This window comes from Sphaerodactylus townsendi, linkage group LG10, assembly GCF_021028975.2.
Source record: "Sphaerodactylus townsendi isolate TG3544 linkage group LG10, MPM_Stown_v2.3, whole genome shotgun sequence".
Lineage (NCBI taxonomy): Eukaryota > Metazoa > Chordata > Lepidosauria > Squamata > Sphaerodactylidae > Sphaerodactylus > Sphaerodactylus townsendi.
This window is the reverse complement of record NC_059434.1, coordinates 25,078,868-25,103,813: the sequence shown is the minus strand read 5'-3', so window position 1 is coordinate 25,103,813 and position 24,946 is coordinate 25,078,868. Positions and strand designations below refer to the sequence as shown.

Below are 24,946 nucleotides of genomic sequence, written 5' to 3'. Positions count from 1 at the left end.
TAGTGCCTGATGAAGGTCAATATGTTAGAAACAAAGCAAATTGCTGCTACTGTGAAACCACAGCACACGTGTGTGCATGAGTAATTCTAAGTATCTTAAATACAATTTTGGTTTGCGAAGGCTGGGTTTTCCTCTCTTTACTTCCAGTTCCATAAAGTCAGCAAAGTCAGCCTTGATTGCTGTCCCACCTCTCCCCATCTCACAACAAAACTGAGGGAAATGGTTCAGCGTCACCTGCTTCATCATGGCTAGAGATAATGAAGCGGTTTCTCCGGCCATACCCAACCCATGTTTGTCTGCAACAGAGGAACTGGGGGTGGGCGAGAAGCTCAACTAGCTCACATCAAAGAAAAGGCTAGTGCTGACATTCCTGCATACTTTTTGTTGCAACGGGCTTAACATCTCTCCCTCGCTGAAATAGTAATTTGGGGAAACCTTTTCCCTTCCATCTGGCATTGTCAAAGAAAGAAAGATTTGGGTTGAAGCTCCCGCATTAATGCAGAATACTTTCTCCCACGGGCATACCAAATCTCTTGCCCTATTTTTTTAGAAGTGAGGCTTTAAATCAAAGGCCTACATCTGAGCACGAGGCATTCATTTTGATATGGAGATCAGATTCCACTTTCTCCCAAAAGTCACTTAAAAGACACTGAACCAGTTCATTAAATCAGCCACTCTCCCACTGCATATCAAACTAACCGCTTACTTGAAGACGGGCTTATAGAACTGACTGACGTCACACGGACCTGTGATTTGCCCGTCACCACCCAATCAGAATTGCGCGTTCCTCAGTCCACGCGATGCGCTTGAGGATTCTTTCCCTACTTCCGCCTTTGCAATAGAGATGGGCCAATCAGAAAAATTCAAATCCAGCCAGCCAATCAGCTTTGACTATCACGTTGCCATGGTGGGTAGAGGCAGACTTTTCTGCGGAAGAACGCGGCGTGTGGGCTGACTGGGACTCCAAGCAGGGGAGGGGAGAGAGAACGGAGTCGGTGGGTGCACGCGCATACGATTCTCCACCGCCTGTCTCCTTCCGCCATCATCAGTTTCCATAGCAACAAACAGGCAAATCGAGGACCGGTAAGGTCATACAAGCCGAATCAGTATCCTCTTTCTGGTTAAGTGTCGCATTGTGTCTGCCATATTTCCGCCAAATGGGATGACACAAGAGACTTGCGTCCGCGACATTGTTCCTTTCCGGCTTCCCAAAGTGATAGGGAATTGTCTACAGCCTGGAGGCAGTCCTGTTTTTTTGTAGGGAGATGCAAGACATTCTTTCACCATATCCCAGGAATTCAGAGAACCAGTAAAATCACTTGATAGCCCTTCAGGGGTAATTACAGTTATGTGTGTTAATCCACTCAGAGCGCTTTTGAGTGGCAGTGCATATTGCACTTTAATTTCGAAAAGATTTCTATAGGGCGCTGCACATGCTGCTTTTCTACTGTTCTTTGCAGGGTATGCATTTGTGCAGTTTGGATTTCATTGTTTCTTATCTGAAAATGTTTTCGACTTCAGAAATTAAAGGCTCTTTTGATTAAAAGGGATGGAAAACGTTACTCCTGACAGCATGGTTTTAAGGTTTTGTTTTGCCTTTTTTGCCTATTCTATGCCCAAGGAAGCCCCAAACAAAAACCACTTTTGCATCCTGGCCTGTGTTGTTGAGTATGTATTTAACATTGATAGGTAGCAGCCACAAGTCCCAGATCTGTGTAGCAATATGGTGTAACATGTTCCTCTTTGTTCAAAATTAGTTTTGAATGCAGGATTGTGTGTGATGGATTGCTAGTTGATACTTGTAGGTTAGTTTAAAACTGGCATCCTTTTAGCTGAAGAAAAAAAATAAAACCAAATCTTCCTTTTCTCTAGATAGTAAAAGAAAACCTCTCTGGCCTAATGGCATTTCATATTTCATTACAGATGGTAATTATAATTATATAATTTTACCTCCTTATAGGTATAGGTGATGATCTATGAGTGCCAGTCCAAACATATCTTTCACCTTGTAAAAATCAAACGAGTTTAATCATATTCTGCCTGATTTACAAATATTGGGTTAAAATCAGCAGGATTGTTATAAATAAAAGAATAGAACCTGTAGTAAGTGATAGTTGCTGGGTTTTGTGGTACTTCTGTACTCCAAAATTATTATTTCATATTGTTGAATAGAAACATAATGTCAATTGTATTTTCCCCTACATATTAAGAGTTTATTATTCATTTTACTTCAATTAACTTACAGAATACGATATATTTTGCAAACTTTTGGAACTGTAGATTGATACATTCTGATTGTTGTTTTAATTTATGCAGATATGCCTTCTACGGATTGGGGATGACTCTTCACCAGATGGTTCAAGCAGCAGCCAGTCTATATCCTGAGAGGAGAGCAGTATGCTTTGATGGGTGCAACAATAAGATTCCCGCTGTGTACACATACAAAGCGGTTATCGCCCTAGCCACAGAACTAACTGATTTCTTGAGAGCAACGTGTGAGCTCACTGACAGTTTTGCGATAGGTCTGTACTGCAATCCAGGGATCAACCTGCCTTCTTGGATTATAGGGTATGTCTATGAGAAGATATTTGTGATATTGCTCAGGAGGAAGTCGAATATTCCCGCCTTCTCATTAAGGTCAAGTCAAAAATATTCATGAAAATGTAGGCTTTTAAATGGGTGGCCCCTGAGAGTAATGTTACTTTGCTAAATGAAATACTTTATTTTAGAATTCTCCAAGTGCCAGCTGCTTATTCTCCTATTGATCCAGATGCTCTGCCAACCCTGACTACCAGTGTTATAAATAAGTGCAACCTCAAATATGTCCTTGTAGAAAAAGAAAAACTTGATGTAAGTGCAATGTTTTATTTTCTTTACTGTATGGGAAAAACCCCTGTTTTCAGTGGGAGGTATGCCCAAGATGGCATGTTAATAATTGCTGCCTAATTTGGTTCAAATATTGATTTGTTTCGTTATTAACCTCAAATTTGTTAGGTATTTTACAATGTGAACTTTACACAGATGTGTAATATTTGCCACATATGCAAAATTTGTCAACCTGTCTTGCTTGCATTAGAGATGACTAAAAAGATTATTCATTTATTTTTATACATAATCGGCTTTTTCACCAAAGTAGTTTCCATTGTTCTAATAGAATGTAAACATACAACAGTATAACAGATCTTTTCATTCTATTTCAGAAATTTAAAGTCTCATTTGGACACTTGTTCTTCCATAATTTGCTTGAAATCCAGAACGTTGGCCTATTTCTTTTCCAAAGAAACAGCAGCACTATTGATGTAAATCTGTTGATCGATCATGAAAATGATGAAAATGAAAGGCTTGCAGTGACAAGTTACTCCAAGGAAACTACTCTAGACCGAAATGAGACAAAGCAATTCAAAGAGCTATTAGATGTCAGAGAGAAACACTCCTTAGCCTATGTTTTACATACATCAGGAACAACAGGGATTCCCAAAATTGTCAAAGTTCCCCATAGATGCATAGTGCCAAATATTCTTCATCTCCGGTAAGTGTCTTTCATAGATTGCTGTTGTATAAAGGTGAACGGATAGAGACTGAATGATTATTGTGTCTAAAATTGGCAATTCTGGATACAAAGATAATATGAAACACGCTTCTCACAGATGTACAGCCTAAATCAGTGGTTCCCAAACTTTTTTGGGCTACTGCCCCCTTGGCTCCCAGGCCACATCCCTACTGCCCCCACCCACACACACACATATGAACACACACCTCCATGGTATTAGGCCTACTGCAAATTCAAAACAACTTCTAACACTGTAAGCACTGCATGTATTTCACTAATAAAACTTGACCAAGTGAAAATAAGTCAGTTTATTGAGCTGTTTTTGTAATATGAAAGGGTATGTTTGCATCTCGTCCGTTATGTGTCCACAGTGTTAATGGGATGGATGTGCTTGGTGCAGGGATATCTGCTTCTCAACATCACTCCTCCTCCTCCTCCTTAGCACTTTCTCACCCACACACACAAGCACCCTTGTGGATTATGCAGTAAATCTTTTAAAATAACCCTAACCATGAGTTGAATCCGGCCAACTTTGTTCACTCTTGTTACTCCCCAGCATATTTTTTTCAGTGGTCACAGAGACTCCATCGTGAACGTTTTGTCTCTTTCCTTTCTGTGTGAATTTCTGTCCTTATTTTGCCAGAATGCTTTTGGCGTAATTCTACTTGATTGCACAAATGCTCTGTTTTCAGAAGAGAAATAATAAACCATATGCCTTTTGCATGACTGAATTAAGCCTTCAATACATTTGGGTTCTTAAGCGTTATTTTTTATGCCCTGGCAACCTTGAATGTATGCCTTAGCATTGTATTATTTTCCGCTATCCAGATTGTTTTGTAACATAGACCGTTAATTATTTCACTACCTTTTTGCTATGCCCATGTTCAGACTTCAAAATATATAATTATTAAGGTATGCATTATCGATCTTTTCCTTTAGCGATCTCTTTCAAATCACCCCAGATGATGTGGTATTCATGGCTTCGCCCTTGACATTTGATCCGTCTGTAATTGAACTGTTTGTCACTCTAGCAAGCGGGGCTTCTTTGCTTATTGTACCCCACCTGATTAAAATGATGCCGCAGGAACTGTCTGAGGCTCTCTTTCAACACCACAAAGTCTCTGTATTACAGGTAAGATAAGGGAGCGACAAGGTAGCGTCCTGTTTGTCATGAATACTGCTTCTGCATGGAATTGGACTGCAATGACTGTTAAGTTGTGCAGGGAAGTCCCTCCCTGTGTTGCTGTTAAAGAGTCATCGTGTTCTAGTGGCTGAGGTGTTAGACTAGGATCCGGGGAAACCAAGTTTGAACCCCCACGCTGCCACACGGAAACTTGCTGGGTGATCTTAGGCAGTCACATACTCTCAGCCTTGATCCTGGCAGGCATTCGGACAGGAAGAAGAAGAAGAAGAAGAGTTTGGATTTATATCCCCCCTGTCTCTCCTGCAGGAGACTCAAAGGGGCTTGCAATCTCCTTGCCCTTCCCCCCTCACAACAAACACCCTGTGAAGTAGGTGAGGCTGAGAGAGCTCCAAGAAGCTGTGACTAGCCCAGGGTCACCCAGCTGGCGTGTGTGGGAGTGCACAGGCTAATCTGAATTCCCCAGATAAGCCTCCACAGCTCAGACGGCAGAGCTGGGAATCAAACCTGGTTTTTCCAGATTAGATACACGATTAGATACAGATTAGATACAGATTAGGTACCAGAGTCGTGGCACAGAGGCAGGCAATGGCAAACCACCTCTGAACATCTCTTGCCTTGAAAACCCTACAGGGTAGCCATAAGTCAGCCGTGACTTGATGGCAAAAAAAATGCTGTTTGGGGGTTTTATCCTAGTTATAGCACCTTTGATGACTGGTGCCTCAGTCTCTGAATGTTTCCCCATAGGGCGTGAGATGATAGAAAAGTTCTGTCAGTGGAACTAAATATGTGATAGCCAATTCTCCCTTTCAGCTTGATTCTTCACAAGTCACTAGTAATGAATATGCAGGAGGAAACCAGCTATTAGGTCCCGTTCAGATGCTTAAAGGATCAGAGGTCAAAGACTGTGGTCTTGTGACAGAGGATTGGGCATATACACCCCTTTTTTATTTGACCCATAACAGATGGACACATGATGGACTCATAAGAGGTGATCCACAAGAATGCACATGTGTGCAGAAGACTTGTTTGCTAGTTCTTCACCCTTAAAGAGAAAGAGAGAAGTTTGGCCCTCTGAGCTTAAAGGTATACATACTATATGCTGTGGAGTATTATTTTCTGTGTGTAGGCTACGCCAACCCTTCTGAGAAGATTTGGAATTCAGTGCATCACATCAACCGTGCTCTCTGCCAGTACTTCACTTCGAGTCTTAGCTCTCGGCGGAGAAGCCTTTCCTGGCCTGAATGTGCTGAGAAGCTGGAAAACAAACGGAAATAAAACACAAGTGTTTAATATCTATGGCATTACAGAAGTTTCTTGTTGGGCCACATGCTACAAGATCCCCGAAGTATGGTTTGCTTCTGATCATCGGTAGGAAAAGTCTCTCTTTTATCTACTGCTTGTTCACCTGAGGAATAAATGATAAAAGTCTTCAATCCTTCAGATGGATCAACCATTATGCACTTAGGCGGGTGTTTGGTATGAGGGACAGTTTCAGAGCAAGGCCCTTTATGTGATTTGTGACTAACACAGCCTTGAGAGTATATAGCAGTCCTATTGTGAACGGCGAATTGTGGTGTATTTTTGTACGTTTTGGTTTTTTAAGAAACAGTTCAATTAAGATGAAGTCTCTATATACAGGTCTGAAGGTTTTGTTTCTTGATTGGCTGGTAGTTTGTTCCCTACACCACTGCTTCTCTTTTTCCTCTCGATTTTTAGATCTGATTCCCTTGTACCATTGGGAACCCCATTATCTGGAACAACAGTTGAAGTCAGAGATTCCAGTGGTTCTGCCATTCTGGAAGGTGAAGGCCAAGTGTTTATAGGTGATTTTCTGTTTTATGGTTTGAATTCTAGAACTTTGTGCCACTAGCCTACTAGGCAGATTCATGGGGGAGAGATCTGTCAATGCATATTAGTTGTGAAAGTTAAATGGAGCCTCCATGTTAAGAGGCAGTCACAGAATGTAGTGTAAACAAGAGGGCAGTGTTGGAAACTAGATTCTGAACTAGATAGTCCTTCTGTTTAATCCAACAGAGCAAGCTATGAATGTACTACAGAGTTTCCAGCAATTTTTAGAGCTGACTGATATCATTTTTGGATTTTCCCCAGAAGTGACATCATACTGTTACTGTGACAGAAGTGACATCATATTGTTGCTTCACTGGAAAAGTGTGGGATATAAATCAAATCAAATATATAAAATAATGGTGTCCCCTATGACCCCTACTAGAGTCTTGCTGCTTGCCACACTGTGCCTGGAAACCATACACGGGTTTTTAATATTGCTAGAGATGTATTGTCGAAGGCTTTCACGGCCGGAATCACCGGGGTGCTGTGTGGTTTCCAGGCTGTATGGCTGTGTTCTAGCAGCATTCTCTCCTGACGTTTCGCCTGCATCTGTGGCTGGCATCTTCAGAGGATCTGATAATTGGAAAGGAAAGCAAGTGGAGTATATATACCTGTGAGTAAAGGTCAATAGGTGAGGGCATCTGAATAGGAGTGGCCTGGCAAGTGAGTAACAATGAAGTGTAGCATGTGAGTAACAAAAGATAGCAAGGTATCTTTTGTTATCTTTTGTTACCTTGCTATCTTTTGTTACTCACATGCTACAGCAGAAAAAAACAGTTGGATCCAAACCATTGTCTTTTCTGTTTGGCTTTATCAAGCACCTACTACCTATATTCCTAAATACTTTAAAATGGAAGTGAAATTGCTGATTTTTGAGCGCTATTATAACAAGAAAACCTTTTTAAAAATGAAATCAGACTTTAAGTTTGGAAGATGGTTGTCTTTTGTGAACATTCGTGGCTGTGATAATGATTGTTATTTGTGAAAGTTGTATAAATATTGATTTCCTTCTAGGGTCTCTGTAGGGCTATATGTTCATCTGTGTTATCTATAATTCAGGTATTGTTCTGCATATCCTGTAACTAGCAGCATATCCTGCTGATTTTCAGTGGGGTCCCGTGCATGTTTATTCAGAAGTTAGTTCCATTTTCTTCAGTGAATCTTCGTATTCATAAGATTGCAGCATTAGAGTCCTCTCATAAAAGCCTTGGCCACTCATCCCTGTTTGTTGGCCCTCCAAGGTAACAGGTTGGCCAATGTGTAAAAAAGGATGCTAGATCCAGAGGACCGCCGAGCTGATTTCACCAGGGTGCAGGTGAAAATATTGTTAATACTGAGACCATAAAAATGCTAAGAAATGTTAGGAAAATTAATCAGATGTTCAGTGATGTACTGTGAAAATTAGGGTGAATAGCAGATACTATATTATTGGTGTCATTTTGAATATTTAGCTAGAGATGTGGATGAACAGGCAGATCCTATAATTTGAGGAGCCATTCATAAGGCAGTTTTTAGGACAAAGTTTGTCAGAAACCATAGCATTGCATCAAAATCTTGAGTATCTTGTGCCACTGTTGTAACCAGGTATACTAGGCACTGTATGTCTGGAAGTGTTTTTTGGTTGGTTGTTTGTTTTTGCCACGACTCACAAAGGGTGTTTTGCTACTTGATGTGCAGCATCTTTCTTGCTCCTCCAGGTAGCCTTCAAGTTGGTGTTATGTGAAGTCATGGCGGTACTGACCTAACGCTTGATCTCATTCTCTGCAGGAGGTGAAGAACGTGTCTGTTTCCTTGATGATGAAGTAACACTGCCCAGGGGCACCATGAGAGCAACTGGAGATTTTGTAAAAGTTAAGAATGCTGAACTGTTTTACTTGGGGCGAAAAGACAATCAGATTAAGCGTCATGGCAAGAGACTTAATATCGAATTCGTTCAGCAGGTAAGATAATAAATAACAACGTCATTCAGAGAGTTCTGAAGTTGCCTGAGAGTTGGTTTTGGATCGTGAAGTGCCTGGAGAACTGGTACCACTTGGTTTCATTAGGGAAGTTTCCTTTCATAAGATCACCAAGATTTTTACAGGGGAAATGGCTACTCAGTTGAATTTAGCAATTTAGTGCACACCAGATCATACCCAGAGGCGTAGCTGGGCCAAACTCTGCCCGGGGCGGACTCTGCATTTTCTGCCCCCCCCCTCCCCCGGGCTCCACTCCTACCCTGCCCCCGCGCCCCCACTTACATTAGCTTTTAGTTTTCGGCTGAAAAGTGGCCTGTTCAGTTCAGGCTGAAAAAAGCCTGGATGGTAACTACACTACCCAGGAGTCCTTGGGGCTCGCAATGTCTCCTGAGCAGTGTAGCTCCCACAAGGGCCCATTTCAGCCTGAACGGAACAGGCTACTTTTCAGCCTGAAACAAAACCTGAAACTAAGAACTAAGGTAAGGGGGGAGCCGCAAAGGGGAGGTTGCGGGAGTGGGGGTGGGGGCAATTTTCCGCCCGCCCCAGGCATGCACCTGGTGCGAGGCACACACACCTGCTCCCTTGTAGCTTCACCTATGATCATACCACCTCATTTTCAGTCTGCTCTCTCCGAAGAAAGGGGCATGAGAACGATGAGAGACAAAAGATGGTTAAAAAAGGCTCTGGGTGGATAAACTTGAGAGGAGCGGTATCTGAGGATAGAAGTCCATGGGGACCAATTAGGGAGAAAGGAATTAGGAAGATAGTTTAAGTGTTGGCTGTATTTGAGTATCTTCTATCACAGCTTGTATTTTCAGGAACAATAATGATCCTGCTCTGAACAGAAATAATTACATGGGGAGAGTTGGATCATCAGTCAGTAGCTGTTGTGTTGTTGTGTCAAAGTTGGACCGGTGAGACTCAAGTTGAAATCTTCACTGTGCCATGAAGCTCACTTAGTGATTTTTGGCCAGTTTCTCTTTTAGACTAACTTACCTTGTTATGATGAAAAACAGGAAGCAGAGGGAGGGAATGATAGATGCCACTCTGGGTTTAGGATTGCCAGATTAAAAATATATATATATCAGACACGCGAGGCTCCGTTCTCTCCCTGTCAGCACAAACAGTGTGCTTTGCATTGTTTGGTCTTGGTAAGGTTGCCAGTTGATCTGGACAGTCCACTGCTTTCACTGACTGGGAAAAACTATTAGACACTTCACTGTCTGGTATTTTTTCAGCTTTTTTCCTGAACAACCAGAGGCAAGGCAAATCTAAAAAAAAATGTAGATACTTACCCAGCACAGACCTAGCACTCACTTTGTCCAGCCTCAGTTGAGAAATCAAGAAGGTTGGTCGCTCTTTCCCTCTGCCCTCTTTCCCTTTGCATGCAGTTTGTCCTCCACACAGACAGCTTTCTATTCCCACCTGTTGTTAAAATTAGGCAGGGTGATCCTTTTTTACCAGGGCTTCCTAGTGTTTGAGAATGTTCATGTCTTCACTTTGCTGTTGTTGTGTCGTTACTTGTGGAGATCATTCCTTCTCAGTTAAATGGGAAAAACAGGGAAGGATTAGGACTGGAGGGGGAGTTCCCACAGGAAACATTAGACGAATGCTGGAAAATCCTGTTTTGTTTTTTAAAAACCAGCCCTATCCCAATTTTTTTTTTAAAAAAAAGCATTGAGGGCAAGAGCTGTCCATGCATGTGGATGCTAACTGCAGAGACCGGTATCCAGGCATAAGCAGGGACTAACTGTTAGGCTGAAGGGAAGCTAGCAGTCCATGGAGGGAGAGCAGGAGGGGGAGGTGTTGTTGGCCTTGGCAAATATGTGCCCTTAAGGCGCACTGTCTGAGTAATTTTCCTCTCTGGGGTTCTTTAGGCTGTAGGGGGTCTGACCATTTAGGGAAAGGAAATGGGCCTTAGTGGGTGTTTGTATCAGAGGGCGGTCCTCCCCCACCCCCATCATAAGAAAAACCTCTGTAATGTCTTCAAGAGCCATAAGAGACAGAGAGAGAGCAAGAGGTGGAGAATGCTTAAGCCCCTTTGACTTGATGCCACTGTAAGAACCTAAATGCCGCATTCATCCCTGAGCCAATGAGTTTCCATAGTAGCTTCATCTCTGAAGTTAAGGGAGCTCAGACATCCATCTTTCTAGTTCGAAAGCCATGATAGGAAGTGGATTGGCGCTGCAGCTGCTCAGCTCAAGCTGGTAAGCATCTAGCATTTGGGGATGGGGCATCCCTCTGGCCTCAGCTCTCAACTGAAACACTTCTATGTTCCTTTCCCAATAGAAGTAAAACTTAAGGTTCCCGCAGTGCAATAATGTAAAGTATAAAGCTGAAATAATCCCAAACACTCCTTTTTTCAGTATAATTATTCATTTTTCATGGCTGTGAAATGTTTTATTTGTAAAAGAAGGAGAGCGTTGAGGAAGTACAGATGTGCATTTCCCCCCTTATATGTTGCTTGGGACTTTCTGTAATTCTTGTCAGAGTAAATTAGAGTAATGGTCTTATTTTGCAGCTTGCAGAAGACAGCTGTCACGTGGAAGCCTGTGCAGTGATGTGGTACCGACAAGAAAAATTAATTCTGTTTGTTGTGCCCAAAGGCAGCTTTGAAGGAGGCGATCTTTTGAGAAAACTCCGGGAACGACTCCCCAGCTATGCAGTCCCAGACGAGCTTTTGTTAGTGGACACTCTGCCGTTTACGTCACATGGTACAAAGGAATGCTTTTTTGTTCAAAGTAATGTCTTTATTTGCTTATAAAGTCCACCTTTCTTGCTTGGCCTCCAGGCAGATTGCACAGAGCGAGTCAATCAACAATCAACAAGACATTCAGTAAATAATAAAATAGGGTTTGAGTCGTAGAACCAATTAGAAGTCTAAAAACAGAACTGAAGCAAAGCTAAGTAATAACGTGGCACATCAAATGATGCAAAATCACACCACAGGAGCCAACCCATGGCAAACTATACACAATAGTACAGAATGCAACCCCCAGTACTTTATCCAAGCAACTTTGTGTAACCTTTACTGCAGTGCTACCCTACTGCCTACATAGAAAAGCCCACTTGAATAATTCAGTTTTGCATAGTTTGCAGAAAGCCAGGACAGGCCAGTCCACAACATGGGGGCCACCACAGAGAAGGCACGTGTACCGGCAGTTGCTGATATTACCTATTTGCAGGTTGGCACCCGCAGAAGAATTTGCTCACATAAGTGCAGCTGTCATGGTGGGTGAGAGATGGTCTCACAGGTATGAGAGTCCAAGGCAAAAGAATGCCTTTGTATGTCATAGCCAGCACTTTGAACTGAGCCCGGGAACTGGTGGGCAGCTAGTGAAGTGACTGTAGAATGGGAGTAACAGGCGTGCTCCATCTCACTTCTAGTGGTAGTCAGTTTGTGGCATTCTGTGCCAACTGGAGCTTCCAAATTGATTGTGAGGATCTACCAATGTACAGTGTGTAAGAATCTCTGTCTCAGTGTCATGTATCACAGTGGCCAGATCAGCCAGATCAAGTTCAGGAGTCATTTTCCATGCAAAGCTGAGATGGAAGAAAGCCTTTTTTTGCAACTGCCTTCTCTAACAATAATGCTGGGTCCTGTACAACCACAGAGCTCTTAAATGAGTCGGCAAGGGTCCCCTGAATCCCATGCAAACCTATTTTCCTTTTTTTTTTTTGATTAAAGGCAAAATTGACCTGTCTGAACTGAGCAAGATCTACAGCAGCCGTCTGAATTCCAGAAGGTGTGAAAAGAAGCTGAATAAGGGAGAGGAATTGTGGGAGAGACTGCAGTGCCTCTGGAAGGTAGGTGTTTTAAGGCGCAACTACATCATATATAAGTTGGGCTCTCGTAGGTACTTTGAATGAGGGTGAAGAGTGCAGGCTAAGTATTCTTGCCTCATGCGCATTTTGTCCAATGCTACTTCCATTCATGTGACATTTCAGTGAAGCTCTTTGCAGTAGTTGCAGAGTCCTGCCCCATCCCATTTGGAACACCTGGAGAGGGCGGGGCGGGGCAGGGCAGCTACTTAAAGAGCAGCAGCTACCAAGGGAGCAGACAAAGGCGCTGCCTGTTTGGGGACTATTTGGGGACTGATTTTTGGTCTGACTTTGTATATTTGGAGAAATGAGGTGGGTGGGCAGGCCTAGTAGGTTTTAGCGGCAACTCTTTTTTTATTATATCCAATATATTTATTTGGGTCAACTTATCCATTGTTGAAGATAGAAATGGAAAATGTAAAGTTTGTATATTTTGTAAATGTTAACTATTTATTGATCTGATTTAAATTATTTGCACTGCTTATTTGTACTGTGTATTATTTATAGATTGTATCGATTATTGTATTGAGTATGTATTGTATTGTATTATGTATTGATTGTATATGCTATTTGTTGACTATGCGTAAGCTGTCCCGAGCCCGGCCTTTGACTGGGGTAGGGCGGGATACAAGTGAAGGTAAAGTAAAGGAGTGGTGTGGAAACCCTTTGTTTTTCCCAAAAAAGGTAAAGGTGTGCAAGCATTATGTGATGCCACATCATAATGTTTACTCTGCAAACTATGTATACGGGGAGGTTTGCCATTATCCTCCCCAGTCATCTACACTTTACCCCGGCAAGGTGGAAGGCTGAGTCAACCTTGAGCTGGCTACCTGCAATCGACTTTCATCAGGATCAAACTCAGGTTGTGACAAAAGCTTTGACTGCAGAATCGCAGCTTCTCATTCTGTGCAACAGCACTCCTGTTTTCCCAAAAGTTAGAGATTCAAATGGGAGCAGTAATTGTAAACAGGGTGAATTTTTCCAGGACTTTTGGGAGATTGCTTCATGTGCAATATTTGCCTTTCTGTCAGTAATTTGAGAATTTCTTCTTTTCTAGTCTCTTCTGAATCTTCCAGATGATTCCAGTAGTGTTTCAGGAGATTCATTGTTTTTGAACAATGGCGGAGATTCTTTAAAGTCATTGCACCTCCATGATGAAATTGAAAATCTGGTTGGCAGGAGCGTTCCTGGCCTCCTGGAAGTAATTCTCAGTCGTTCCATTGCTGAAGTCTACAAGCATGTCCTAAAAACTTCTTTTCCAAGCGACGATCAAAAGTTAAGTTCCAACAGTTCTGTGAAAAGAAAACTGAGAGACAATAGCAGAGAGGAACCGAGTGGAAAGCGTGTGGAGCCAGAAGCTGGAGGGCCTCTCAAAAAGGAAGCACATGTTGTTGGATTTGTTGCAGTGAGCCGTGGAAATCATTTGTTGTTCACAAATGAACACCTGAAGAACCAGCATAGTGCGGGAATTCAGCTCAGAGAATTGATGCGCTCTTCACCTGTTGCAAGTGAAGAGAGAGGGAATGAAGTTTTGAAGCCTAATGAAACAATTGCCAGTGAGGCAAACAGAACAGAAGCTGATTCTGTGCAAGGAACGCACCTAAAAGAGAGCCTTGGAAGGACTGCTGGAAAGTTGACGTTAGACGTAAGGTGGAAAGCAGATTTGGGCAAGTGTGTAGACGCATCTCCTCTAGTTGTAATTCCAGCCATTGATCAGTTATCCGCCTCTGTATATATTGGATCTCATTCGCATGTGATTCAAGCCGTTGACCTGGATTCCGGAAAAGTGAAGTGGGAGAGATACCTTGCAGATCGCATAGAGTCCTCTGCCTGTGTATCGATGTGTGGAAACTTCATCATTGTTGGTATGAATGTAAATTTGTTTTTCTTGGATGTGCTGAACAAAATTTACTGAGCAGCTGAATGCTTTTCGAGGCCAGTCCTTAGCGCTCTGTATCTTTTTCAGGATAAAATTCATCTGCCATTTCCTGGTCGGTCTTGGTTCTAGAATGATCCACTTGGGTCCTGGTGCCTACCTAGTTCAGTCCCCAAAACACTGGGACCCAAGTGGAGCATTCTAGAACAAAGATGATCCAGGAAATGGCAGATGAATTCTCAAATCTGATGTCATCTTTATCCTGAAAAAGGAATAGTATATAATTACAGGTCTGTGAATAAACCTGTATCATGGGGCAATAGATTTTTTTAACACATGAATACAGCAAACATATCAGTGGAGAAAGTGTATCGTTAGCAGCTGCCCAAGTTTTGTTTGTCTTGACCTAGGATACAAGCTTCAACATTTCATGATCCTAAGTTTTTGGAGCCAGAGGATTTGGATTACATATCGGAGCCTTTGCTTCTCTCTTTCCTCACACTGTGGCTGCATCTGTAGAGCAGCATCTTGGCTACATCTTGGCATCTCAGTTGCTGCCAAAACAGCACTTAAGAGGATGCTAGGGAAGGAGGTGGGAAGGCTCTGTCTGCCTGTTCACAATTGGCTCCCAACCTTCCACAGCGACAGCTGTAGCCACAGCAAGGTGTAGTTAGCGGGGAACAGGAGTGGGCAAGAAACCTTTTGACTCTGTGGGGGCTCAAGGACAATGTCTGGAAATAGTGCATTATGGCAGAATAGTCTGAAACACATTGTTTTGTCACTCCCCACCCAGAGCATTCTCTGGTTTAAATGGCTGTGCCCTTTGAGCCTGTGGGATTTTGCCCATCCATAGTTCATGCTGGATTATGAATTGAGTTCAGATACTTGAATATGTTTTGAGTGTCTTTTAAGTATTAAAACATTTTTCTTTGCTGACAGTGCCATAGTTACAATTTGTACCCAAATATTTCTGTTCTTTGCCTCTTAATTTGTGCAGGATGTTACAATGGGTTAATCTATGTACTCAGAAGCAGTAATGGGGAAATACACTGGACATTTGCTGCAGAAGATGCTGTGAAAAGTTCTCCAGCCGTGGATCCTTCCACAGGGCTGGTCTTCATTGGATCCCATGACCAACATGTATATGCTCTAGACATTTATGTGAGTAGCTGTACAGCACACAAGAACTAACAAAGATATCTCATTGAATGAATGCCTGTTTGACTTCAAAGTGGTCTCATCAATTTAATTAGAACTCATTTCCTAGTGAGGGTGTCTGGAATTGCAGCCTTTATTGTTGATAAGCAAGACTGGCTCTGTACCAGACTTATTTACGTACTTTTTAATATTCAGGTTAATTAGACGTTAAAATATCAATTGACTATGTGATACTTAGAATCCTATTTCAGCGTGGTGTAGTGGGTAAGAGCAGGTAGATTTTAACCTGGAGAACTGGGTTTGATTCCCCACTCCTCCCCCTGAGTGGCAGAGGCTTATCTGGTGAACGAGATGTGTTTTCCGCACTCCTACGTTCCTGCTGGGTGACCTTGGGCTAGTCACAGTTCTTCAAAACTCTTTCAGCCCCACCTACCTCACAAGGTGTCTGTTGCGGGGAGGGGAAGGTGAAGGAGTTTATAAACCACCTTGAGTCTCCTTACAGGAGAGAAAGGTGGAGTATGTATAAATCCAAACTACTACGCCCCTTCCTCTTCTTCTTCTGCATCTTCTGTTTCTGCTTCTTCTATTTTGCCACATTAGTATATGCATCGTTGCTAACACCAAACAAAAATTTCATCACTGCTGTTTTTCTGCTGAGTTGGCACATCTCTCCATGTGCACTTTTCTCCTCTGAATGCCTGTAGCACTGTTAGCTTACAGCGCATAATTATGAACATAATTCCTTTTTAAATATGATTGTTTAAGAAAAGTAGTGGAGTTGGTATCTTTAGTCAGAAGACTTATCTGGTTTGCAAAGCTTATCCGTAGTCAGAAGACAGCTCGTTTTAATGCTCTGCCTAATGCTATGACTCTTGGCAGGTATAATAACACTCCATACGAGAACAGGTTGTGTCAATATAATATGGCCGTTGTTGAGACTGTTCAACATGTGCTTTTGGAATGCCCTATATATGAGTCGTTATGCTCTATGTACATTTATCCATTGATAGAGGGCTCAAATGTTGCTAGGTTACGATCTGTTATGAATTTTCTACTCAATGGTTCCTGTGATTTTGTATGTGAGAATGTTGCAAGTTTTTTGAGGCACTATCTGGTCAGGCGCAATCATTGCCTACAAAGTAGTAAGGGCTAATTTAATTTTCCATGTGCGCGGTTTACAAGGTCTGGTTGCAAATGGTTAATGTAGATTTTAATGTATTTTAATGTCTGCAATTTATAATGCCAGTAAAGTCTGCAATTTATAATGCCAGTAAAGGCTTTGGAATTGGGACAGCTGTACTGGTTTGCAAAGCTTTGAAAATATCATTCTACCCTTTAGCCATCACAAAATGGCCTAACCTTGTACTTTCCTTTTGGTGTGTTGGCAGAAGGAAGAGTGTGTCTGGAAGTTACCCAGTGAAGCTGGGGCTGTATTTTCCTCCCCGCACGTAAATCTCTTGCCACACCACCTATATATTGCTACACTTGGAGGGGCATTGCTAGCTGTAAGCCCGGTATGTAACGTTCTTGCTGTTTACGGTCCAGAAACATATACTGAACAAACGTGTCAAAGGTATTCAGAGCTCTGTAAGAAGGAACAGGAAGGGTTAAGGATAGCATCGTGCGGGCTTTTCTGCGCATGTCCGACAAGGATTAGACGCTTTTCGACACCCTCCCGGCAAACAACAAAGATTTAATGGCATAAAAGAGAAGATAAAGACTAATAATCAACTTAAAACAGAGAACTCAAAAGAGAGAACACCGGACAGCTTTGAAGAGACGAAAAACAAACCGGTGAGTCCAATTAAAATACTAAAAAGATAAAGGGCGAAGCAAAAACATGGCGCCTAAGGGAAACTGGCGTAACTAAAAAAACAGATTTGTCAGAGCTAACAAATCAGATAAAGGCTTCCTTTGATGACTTTACTACATCAACACAGAACAACCTGATTGTAATTGATGTTACATACAAGACATAAGTCAAAGAAACTTTCTAACACTGCGGAGAGAGAAAGGATTAAAAACGAGAAACGGGCCAAAGAAAAACACTGACGATATTGACTTCTTGAAATCGTACCCTCTCGATAGACAAAGACGCGCAAGAACCTTCGCTTAATTGGAGTCCCGAGAATGGAGGATCTAAACAGATATAAAAAACCAATTAATACAGTGGCTCAATTCTATAAACATTCCAACGACACCGGAATCGATAGATAGAGCTCCACAGAGGATTTTCTCAGGGAAACAGAATCCCAGACATTATTTTCAAATGTACCACAGAAGAGATCAAAGAAACACTATACAAGAAGCCGAGAAATGCTCAGCCCTTGATGTATAAGTGTTGCAAGAAAATTTTTTGTGGAGACAAGATCTCTCTCACCAGAAACGCTGCAAATCAAGAAGAAAAACTAATGCCATATGCAAACGCTTCTTTATTTAAAGCGTTAGAAGATTTTCATGGAGATTACTAATGGCTTATCCCACTTTTGAAAAACAATCAGAAATATAGTAGCAAGAACCCCAAGAGAGGCACAACAACCCTGGATACAAATCCGTTCCTCCTTGGAAGCTGCAGAACCTCAGGACAGACAGCATTCAGAAGAAGACGACATGCAGGACCAGGCCAAGCATCAATAAGATACCAGACGCTCAAAGCGCTAAAGAAAAATAACATAAGCCAAGACTTCTTCAAAAATTCTTTTAAATGGCTATATAACATTTCACACTCTATGTACTGGTTAGAATTCAACTGGAATAACAACTACCAACCAACTAAAATAACTCTTGTATGTAGCTCTTGGAAGATATTAAAACAGTAATCTGCTCTAACATTGTTTATTTCTTTAACACCAGGTGTATGGTTCCCAGACATTTGTTTTGAATAGTATTATCTAGCTTTTAACACTGTTTCAGTAAACATCAAAATAATGGAATGCTCCAGACACAGAAAACTCTCTTCTGAGGGAAAAATAGGTTGTAAGCATATGCAATTTAGTTGATATGTATGTATTTAGAAGTATCTTTTTATTGGAATGCTATAAGAATTTTTAAACTGATTGATTGCCATTAACAGAGAGAATTGACTAAGAAATACATGCTGGGAGAAGAATCATAGGAGGTTTCAAAATCCAAGATGGAGGGAGGAATCTCTCCCCAGAACATCTGGGAAGGGGGAGAAGGGGGAAACAGGGAAAAAAGAACAAATATGAAACAGCAGCAGGTCCGAAAAATAGTAGACAAAAATCATTACTTATGGCAGGAGATTTAAACTCTTTGTATCTGTAAATATTAATCCATTAAATTCCAATTTCAAAAGGATTAAACCAGCCAAACTTAGTTAAGAAAAGAAAAACTGGGATTTGGTTTGCATCCAAGAAACATATACAGTAGATATTGCTCCTTTAATAAAGCTACCGGGCTGGAGAACCTTTATGTGAATCAAGGGCAGGAAGGAAGAATGGTGTTGCTATTTTGAAAGGGAAAAATAATATAAAACATACAAAATATTAAAGGATCAAAATTGGAGATGGATTTTGTTACATGGTTTTCTTAATGAGCAAATAACACTAATGAACTTATATGCACCTAACAAAAAGCAAAAGGAGCTTCCTACAAAAACAATTTAACAGAGCACAAAGGGAATATAAAGGAGAAACATTAATAGTGGGAGACTGTAATATGGATTTGAGAACTTATAAGGGCTTTAAACAATGGAATATAACTAATATGTATGAGGAGACGGGAAAACCACAACAAATCCAACTCTCTATTCTAACAGACATAAAAAATTTACATACACTAGACTCATATTCCTGACAAAGAACATGGAGTCTATACAATGTGTAGAGATCCAGACAAAGAGTGGGTCTCAGACCATGCTCCGGTGGTAGCTACACCTGTGACTGGCAAAAAAGAGGACAAACAGTATAGATGGAGATATGACACATTATAATGAAGAATGAAAGAAATAAAGAAGATTTTACAGGAAGGAATGAAAAACTATTTTTTAGAAAATAGAAACACCGCTTCTGACGGGATGCTGTTGGATGCCTGAATGGCAGTAATGAGAGGGCATTGTAAGGAACTAGAAAAAAGAGAGAAAAAGGCATTAAATAAGGAAAAGACACTCACTTAGTGGAAAAAAATCAAAGACCGCAGAGACAAACTACAGAACAAAAATAATATAACTGACTATAATGAATTAAAACTACTAAATACACAACTGGAGGAATTGGATCAATTAGAGTTATGGAAAAAAGACACATGGGTCAAAAAAAATCACTTCAAAGAACCAATATAAAGTCAATGAAACAACTAGCCAATTATTTAAAGAAAAAGAAAGAAAAACAAAGAGTTAAATCAATAACAAGTGAAAACAAAGAAAGAATAACAGGAAACATAAGAATTAGACAAAGGTTTGCACAATTTTATCAAAAATTATTTAAAAGGATAGACACAGAAAGGATAGAGGAAATACATAAAAAAGATCTAACACAGGAGGAGAAACAAAGTATGGAGAAAGATATAACACAAGAAGAAATAGGCTTAGTAATAAAAGAATTAAAGACCAACAAGTCTCCTGGTTTAGATGGATTTACAGCAGAGTATTACAAAGAAATGGCAGAAATATTAATACCTGAATTACAAAGGTTATATAATAAGATATTAAAGGGACAGAAAATACCAGAAACATGGAGAGAAACAGAAATAATCACTATATTAAAACCAGGGCGCAATCCAGAACAGGTTGAATCATACAGACCTATAAGTTTATTAAACCAGGATTATAAAATATTTACTAAAATATTGTCGAACAGAATAAAGGCAATATTACCAAAAATAATTGGTCAAGATCAATACGGATTCGTGAAGGATAGAGATATTAGCTATCCCATAAGAAATGTATTGAATGTGATGGAACATGGTAAGGATAAAAAATATGCCATGATAAAATTAGATGTCTATAAAGCATTTGACACAGTTAGCCACGCATATTTATTCCAAATAATGGAACAGACGGGATTTGGAAAGGGATTAATAATGATATTAAAAGAATTATATAAAAACAATAAAGCAAAGATTATGATAAATAATGGATGGTCGGAAGAAATTAGGATAGAAAGAGGGGTGAAACAAGGATGTCCACTTTCTCCATCATTATTTGTAGTAGCAATGGAATACTTAGCGGATAGAATTAGAAATAATGGTAGGATCAAAGGCTATAAAATCAATAAAGAAGAAATAAGATTAAACTTATTTGCAGATGATTTATTACTAATAACAACTAACCCTGTAGAAACTTTAAAAGAATTAAAAATAATATTAGAAGACTTTCAAAAGCATTCTGGTTTGGTGGTTAATATGGAGAAATCTGAAATCCTGGGAATAAATATAGAAAAAAAACTACTAGGAAAAGAAATGGTGAAGAAGAAGATTAAATATTTAGGTATAACATTAACAAATAAGAAGGAAAAGATGTTTAAATATAATTACGAAGCAATATGGAAAAAAATAAAACCAAGCAATCTCAAAGGAGTGGCAAGGGAAGAATCCCATCTATTTCTAAGAGAATAGTAGCATTAAAAAATGTATAATTTCAAAACTCTATCTATCTCGTACTCTTTGGTCGCTGCTGAGATTAAGAAAAAACAATTTTGAAGAATGGGATAATAAAAATTAAACTATGGGCATTTAATCAAAAGAAACCAAGAGTGATGAATAAAATAGTCTATATGTCTAAACCACTGGCTGGGGCCTCCAAAAATCATTATGAACATTAATATTTATGGCATTTCCCAACAAAAGCTCTGATGGGAACTAGATAAAAAGAGACAGATGGATGAAGTCTGGAAATGAAATAAACTTGAACATCGGTAGCTTTGGAATATATCCAAGTTGTTCAAAAAACAGAAAGCATCAAAAATTGGGTGCTGGGCCCCTAGAAAGGTGTTAATGGAAATCCGGGAGAAATGGAAGGGAAAATGGGATGCCAGGGCTATTTAAGGCAATCCACTCTCAAGCAATGGCTTAATAAGGAAGGAGCACAAACAACAAGATCCCTACACAGACAAGGAATATACAAAGGCAGCACAACTGTAACAAATGAAAGAGGAGAACTAATACCGCTTCCAAATCCTATAGAGAAAGGAGGTAAAGAAGAAAACTGGTTACTATTAAGAGGAATCTTGGAAAAGATAAAAGCCTCCAGGAGGGGAGTGAAGAGTGTATAATGAAAAGTTGCATAAACATATATGAGGAAAAAGAAAGGGACAACATTAGGAGTTACATACAAAAACATGATAGAAGATCAAGAATCCAAGGATAAGAATCATAATGGAAAAATGGCAAACAAGCATGGGAGTGAAAGACATAGACCTTATTAAAAGGGACTATAGGATAATATGGAACAAACAAAAATAGATAAATATGCAGAACTAGAGAAGAAATTAATATTAAAATGGTATAGAAATTAATCGAAACAGCTGGGCATATGGATAAGTGGGCTCAGTCCGAAACGTTGGCATTGTGGAGAAAAAAATGCAATATATACCCATATGTGGCTAGAATGTATAGAAGTAAAAAATATGTGGGAAAATGTGATAAAATACATAGAAAAATATGTAAAGGTAAAAATAAAGATAAATATAGATTTACTATTTATAGGTATAGTGGATTATACTATAATAGAACAAAGAAAAAGAAAACTTTTCAAATTCATGATTAGAGCGGTCCATGCAGTAATAGCATTGGGGTGGAAGGACAAAAAAATCTGGACAATGCAGAAATGGTTGGAATATATATGGGAGCAAATACAATTAGAAATTTTCGACACAATGTCAAGAAATCAAATATGGCAAGAAAAGCAAAAGGATATGAAGGAGATTTGGATGGAATTCAAAGACTGGCTAAACGAAATTGGAATTACAGAAGAAAAATGGACAAGAAGATTGAAAAGAATGGACCTGCTGCTGCGCATCTAAAGAAGAGAAGAAGAAGGAGGGTGGGGGGAGAAAGGGGGAAAAATGATATGGAGGATGTATATAAAGTATACAATATAAATCTGTAATAATTCCGAAATATCAATAAAAATATTTAAAAAAAAAAGGATAGCATCGTGCGGCTGAGTAAGTGACGGAAGTAGCCATGAAGGTCCCTCCTGACTGTTCTGGTAGGAGCCTTTCAGAACTCTTGCCTGATCAGCATACTTTGAGCGCCCCCCCCCACCCCTTTCCATCAACAGAACACACTAAGGGATCGAAGACCTGTGAATTTATTCCACCAAATTAGTTCATGACGTTTTCAGCTATTTCGCGGCTCTGGCATTTGTTGGGCATGTAAAGATCTGGGGTTTGCACCAATAGCTCTATTTGCAGTACAGGACGAACATTTTTGAATGTTTTCCGCAGCTTGTGGGTCAAACTGCAAAGCTGAATTGAGAGACACATCTTTCACTTACAGTGTGGTTGCCTGGAGTATAGCAGTATGCACAATTTTACCTCCTAGCCCCTGTGAGAAATTACATGCTCCTCTCCACACATGAGGCAGTCTTGTCTCAGTAAATCCAACAACAGTTCCTCGAGTACAAAAGGACAGGCAGTACTTTGAAAAAAAGCATTTTTAGGAATTCTGTTTGGAAATGTACCTTTCTATGGTCCCTCATACAAAATGCAGCAAAGATGGATGAGTAATTGAACAGTAATGTGAGCTATATGCTGATGGATCTACTCCCATATTTTCAGAAACTGTGAGTGCAGGCAAAATTGGTACACTAACCAGTGCAGGAACGCCCATTGCTTTTCTGCTTTTTATAGAGAAATCTTTCTCATTCTCCCTGTAGCAGATAGTTTGCTCAGGTGTCCAGTTAGCCCTTTACTCAGATCTTTGCTCAGTTAGCCCTTTACTCAGATTCATGAACTGTATGTTTGGTACACCTTCACAGGTTATGGGGAACCTGCTCTGGAAAAGTGTGTGTGGGAAACCTATCTTTTCGTCACCACATTGCAACAAGGACTGTGTGTGTGTTGGATGTGTAGATGGAAATTTGTATTGCTTTAGCCACTTTGGACAAAAGGTAACAATAACTCCTTAATACTGATATTTAGAAAATGTTGTGGTTAAGAGTGGTGGACTCTAATCTGGAGAACCAGATTTCATTCCCCACTTTTCCACATGAGCGGTGGACTCTAATCTGGTGAACTAGGTTTCTTCCCCAACTCTTCCACATGAAGCCTGCTGGTTGACCCTGGGCTAGTCACAGTTCTTTCAGAACTCTCTCAGCGCCACCTACCTCACAAAGGGTCTGTTGTGGGGAAAGGGATGCAAAGGCAATTGAAAACTGCTTGAGACTCCTTTTTGTAGAGAAAACTGGGATATAAAAAACAACTCTTCTTACCTAATGTGTGAAATATTGTGCAGCGGACAGTGCCGAATCCACTACGATTCCTTGCATATATTTTATAAAACAGATTGTAAGGGGAGAGATCACGATCATTGCTCCTTATGTTAAATGGATGTCTTTCTTGGCAGCATCAACTAAAATTTAAATGATGTATTTAACTTAATTTTGTTTTACAGGTTTGGCAGTTTCCCACTAGTGGACCCATTTTTTCATCCCCGTGCATTTCCAGCTTTGCTAGAGAAGTATTCTTTGGCTCCCACGACCGCTTTATTTACTGCTGTAATATGGACGGTCATTTAATGTGGAAGTTTGAAACCACATCAACTGTGTACGCTACGCCGTTTGTTTTCCGCAGTTGTGACTTGGACAATAAAACCCTTCTGGCCATCACATCTACCGATGGTAGGATATGGGTCTTGAATGCTGCAACTGGTGTACTCGAAGGTTCAGGGAAGCTTCCAGGAGAGGTGTTCTCATCTCCTGTCATTTGGGGAACTAAGCTCATGGTTGGCTGTAGAAATAACTATGTTTATTGCTTAGATTTATGTATGTTGCAAACCAGCAAGACTGTCTAAAATTTGCAGCAATTTCCTTTTCATACCTCCTCCCTGCCCCTCCCGGGTGTTTAAGCCCTGGTTGTTCAAACTCTGCACCTTTTTGACCCTGTTCATGTGTAGAAAAACATAGATAACAGCATCCAAAGGAAGGTTGTGTTAGTAGCTGAAACTAACAATATGAGAGACTCTGAGGAATGTACCCACTTGGTTGCCAAACAGTTAAAAATAGGAGATTTTATTTGTTTGTGTAGATAATGGTGAATCCTGTAGTAAGCACATTAAATATTTTTAATCACAAACTAATGAAAAGCTTTTGAATATGCACTGTTAGTTGCCACACACTATTCACTAGCACACTTTCAAAGCTGGAATTGAATTCTTCTTAAGGCCAATTGCAGTGTTTAATGTTTAATAACTTGTTAGAAACTACATGAGTCTGCGAAGATACTAAGACAATGATGGCGAACCTTTTCGAGACCGAGTGCCCAAACTGCAACTCAAAACCCACTTATTTATCACAAAGTGCCAACATGGCAATTTAACCTGAATACTGAGGTTTTACAGGTTCTGGTGGATTTTCCGGGCTGTGTGGCCATGGTCTGGTGGATCTTACTCCTAACATTTCACCTGCATCT

At 40.4% G+C, this 24,946-nt stretch overlaps 1 protein-coding gene across 4 annotated transcripts; it reads left to right on the top strand.

Annotated features, from left to right (window-relative positions):
- Positions 1 to 946: 946 nt before the first annotated feature.
- Positions 947 to 24,610, top strand: AASDH (aminoadipate-semialdehyde dehydrogenase). 4 transcript variants are annotated; one of them, XM_048509831.1, is made up of 15 exons: positions 947 to 1,083; positions 2,317 to 2,568; positions 2,730 to 2,850; positions 3,201 to 3,529; positions 4,490 to 4,682; positions 5,821 to 6,062; positions 6,411 to 6,517; positions 8,310 to 8,482; positions 11,022 to 11,214; positions 12,189 to 12,307; positions 13,380 to 14,187; positions 15,196 to 15,359; positions 16,745 to 16,870; positions 23,296 to 23,427; positions 23,931 to 24,610. In XM_048509831.1, the coding sequence occupies exons 2-15, from the start codon at positions 2,339 to 2,341 to the stop codon at positions 24,327 to 24,329; spliced, it is 3,336 nt and encodes a 1,111-aa protein (XP_048365788.1). In that variant the 5' UTR covers positions 947 to 1,083; positions 2,317 to 2,338; the 3' UTR covers positions 24,330 to 24,610. The 4 variants fall into 4 exon arrangements, with proteins under 4 accessions (XP_048365788.1, XP_048365787.1, XP_048365790.1 ...); XM_048509830.1 differs by lacking the exon at positions 947 to 1,083 and adding an exon at positions 1,410 to 1,461; XM_048509833.1 differs by lacking the exons at positions 947 to 1,083; positions 2,317 to 2,568; positions 2,730 to 2,850; positions 3,201 to 3,529; positions 5,821 to 6,062 and adding an exon at positions 5,657 to 5,777 and having other exon boundaries at positions 4,544 to 4,682.
- The last annotated feature ends 336 nt before the right edge of the window (positions 24,611 to 24,946 follow it).

Excerpts from the sequence above, each read along its gene's own strand:
- AASDH (XM_048509831.1), top strand. The coding sequence starts at position 2,339 with ATGACTCTTCACCAGATGGTTCAAGCAGCAGCCAGTCTATATCCTGAG. Across the intron at positions 2,851-3,200 it reads TAGAAAAAGAAAAACTTGAT|AAATTTAAAGTCTCATTTGG; the intron begins GTAAGTGCAATG and ends ATTCTATTTCAG. Across the intron at positions 15,360-16,744 it reads TATATGCTCTAGACATTTAT|AAGGAAGAGTGTGTCTGGAA; the intron begins GTGAGTAGCTGT and ends GTGTGTTGGCAG.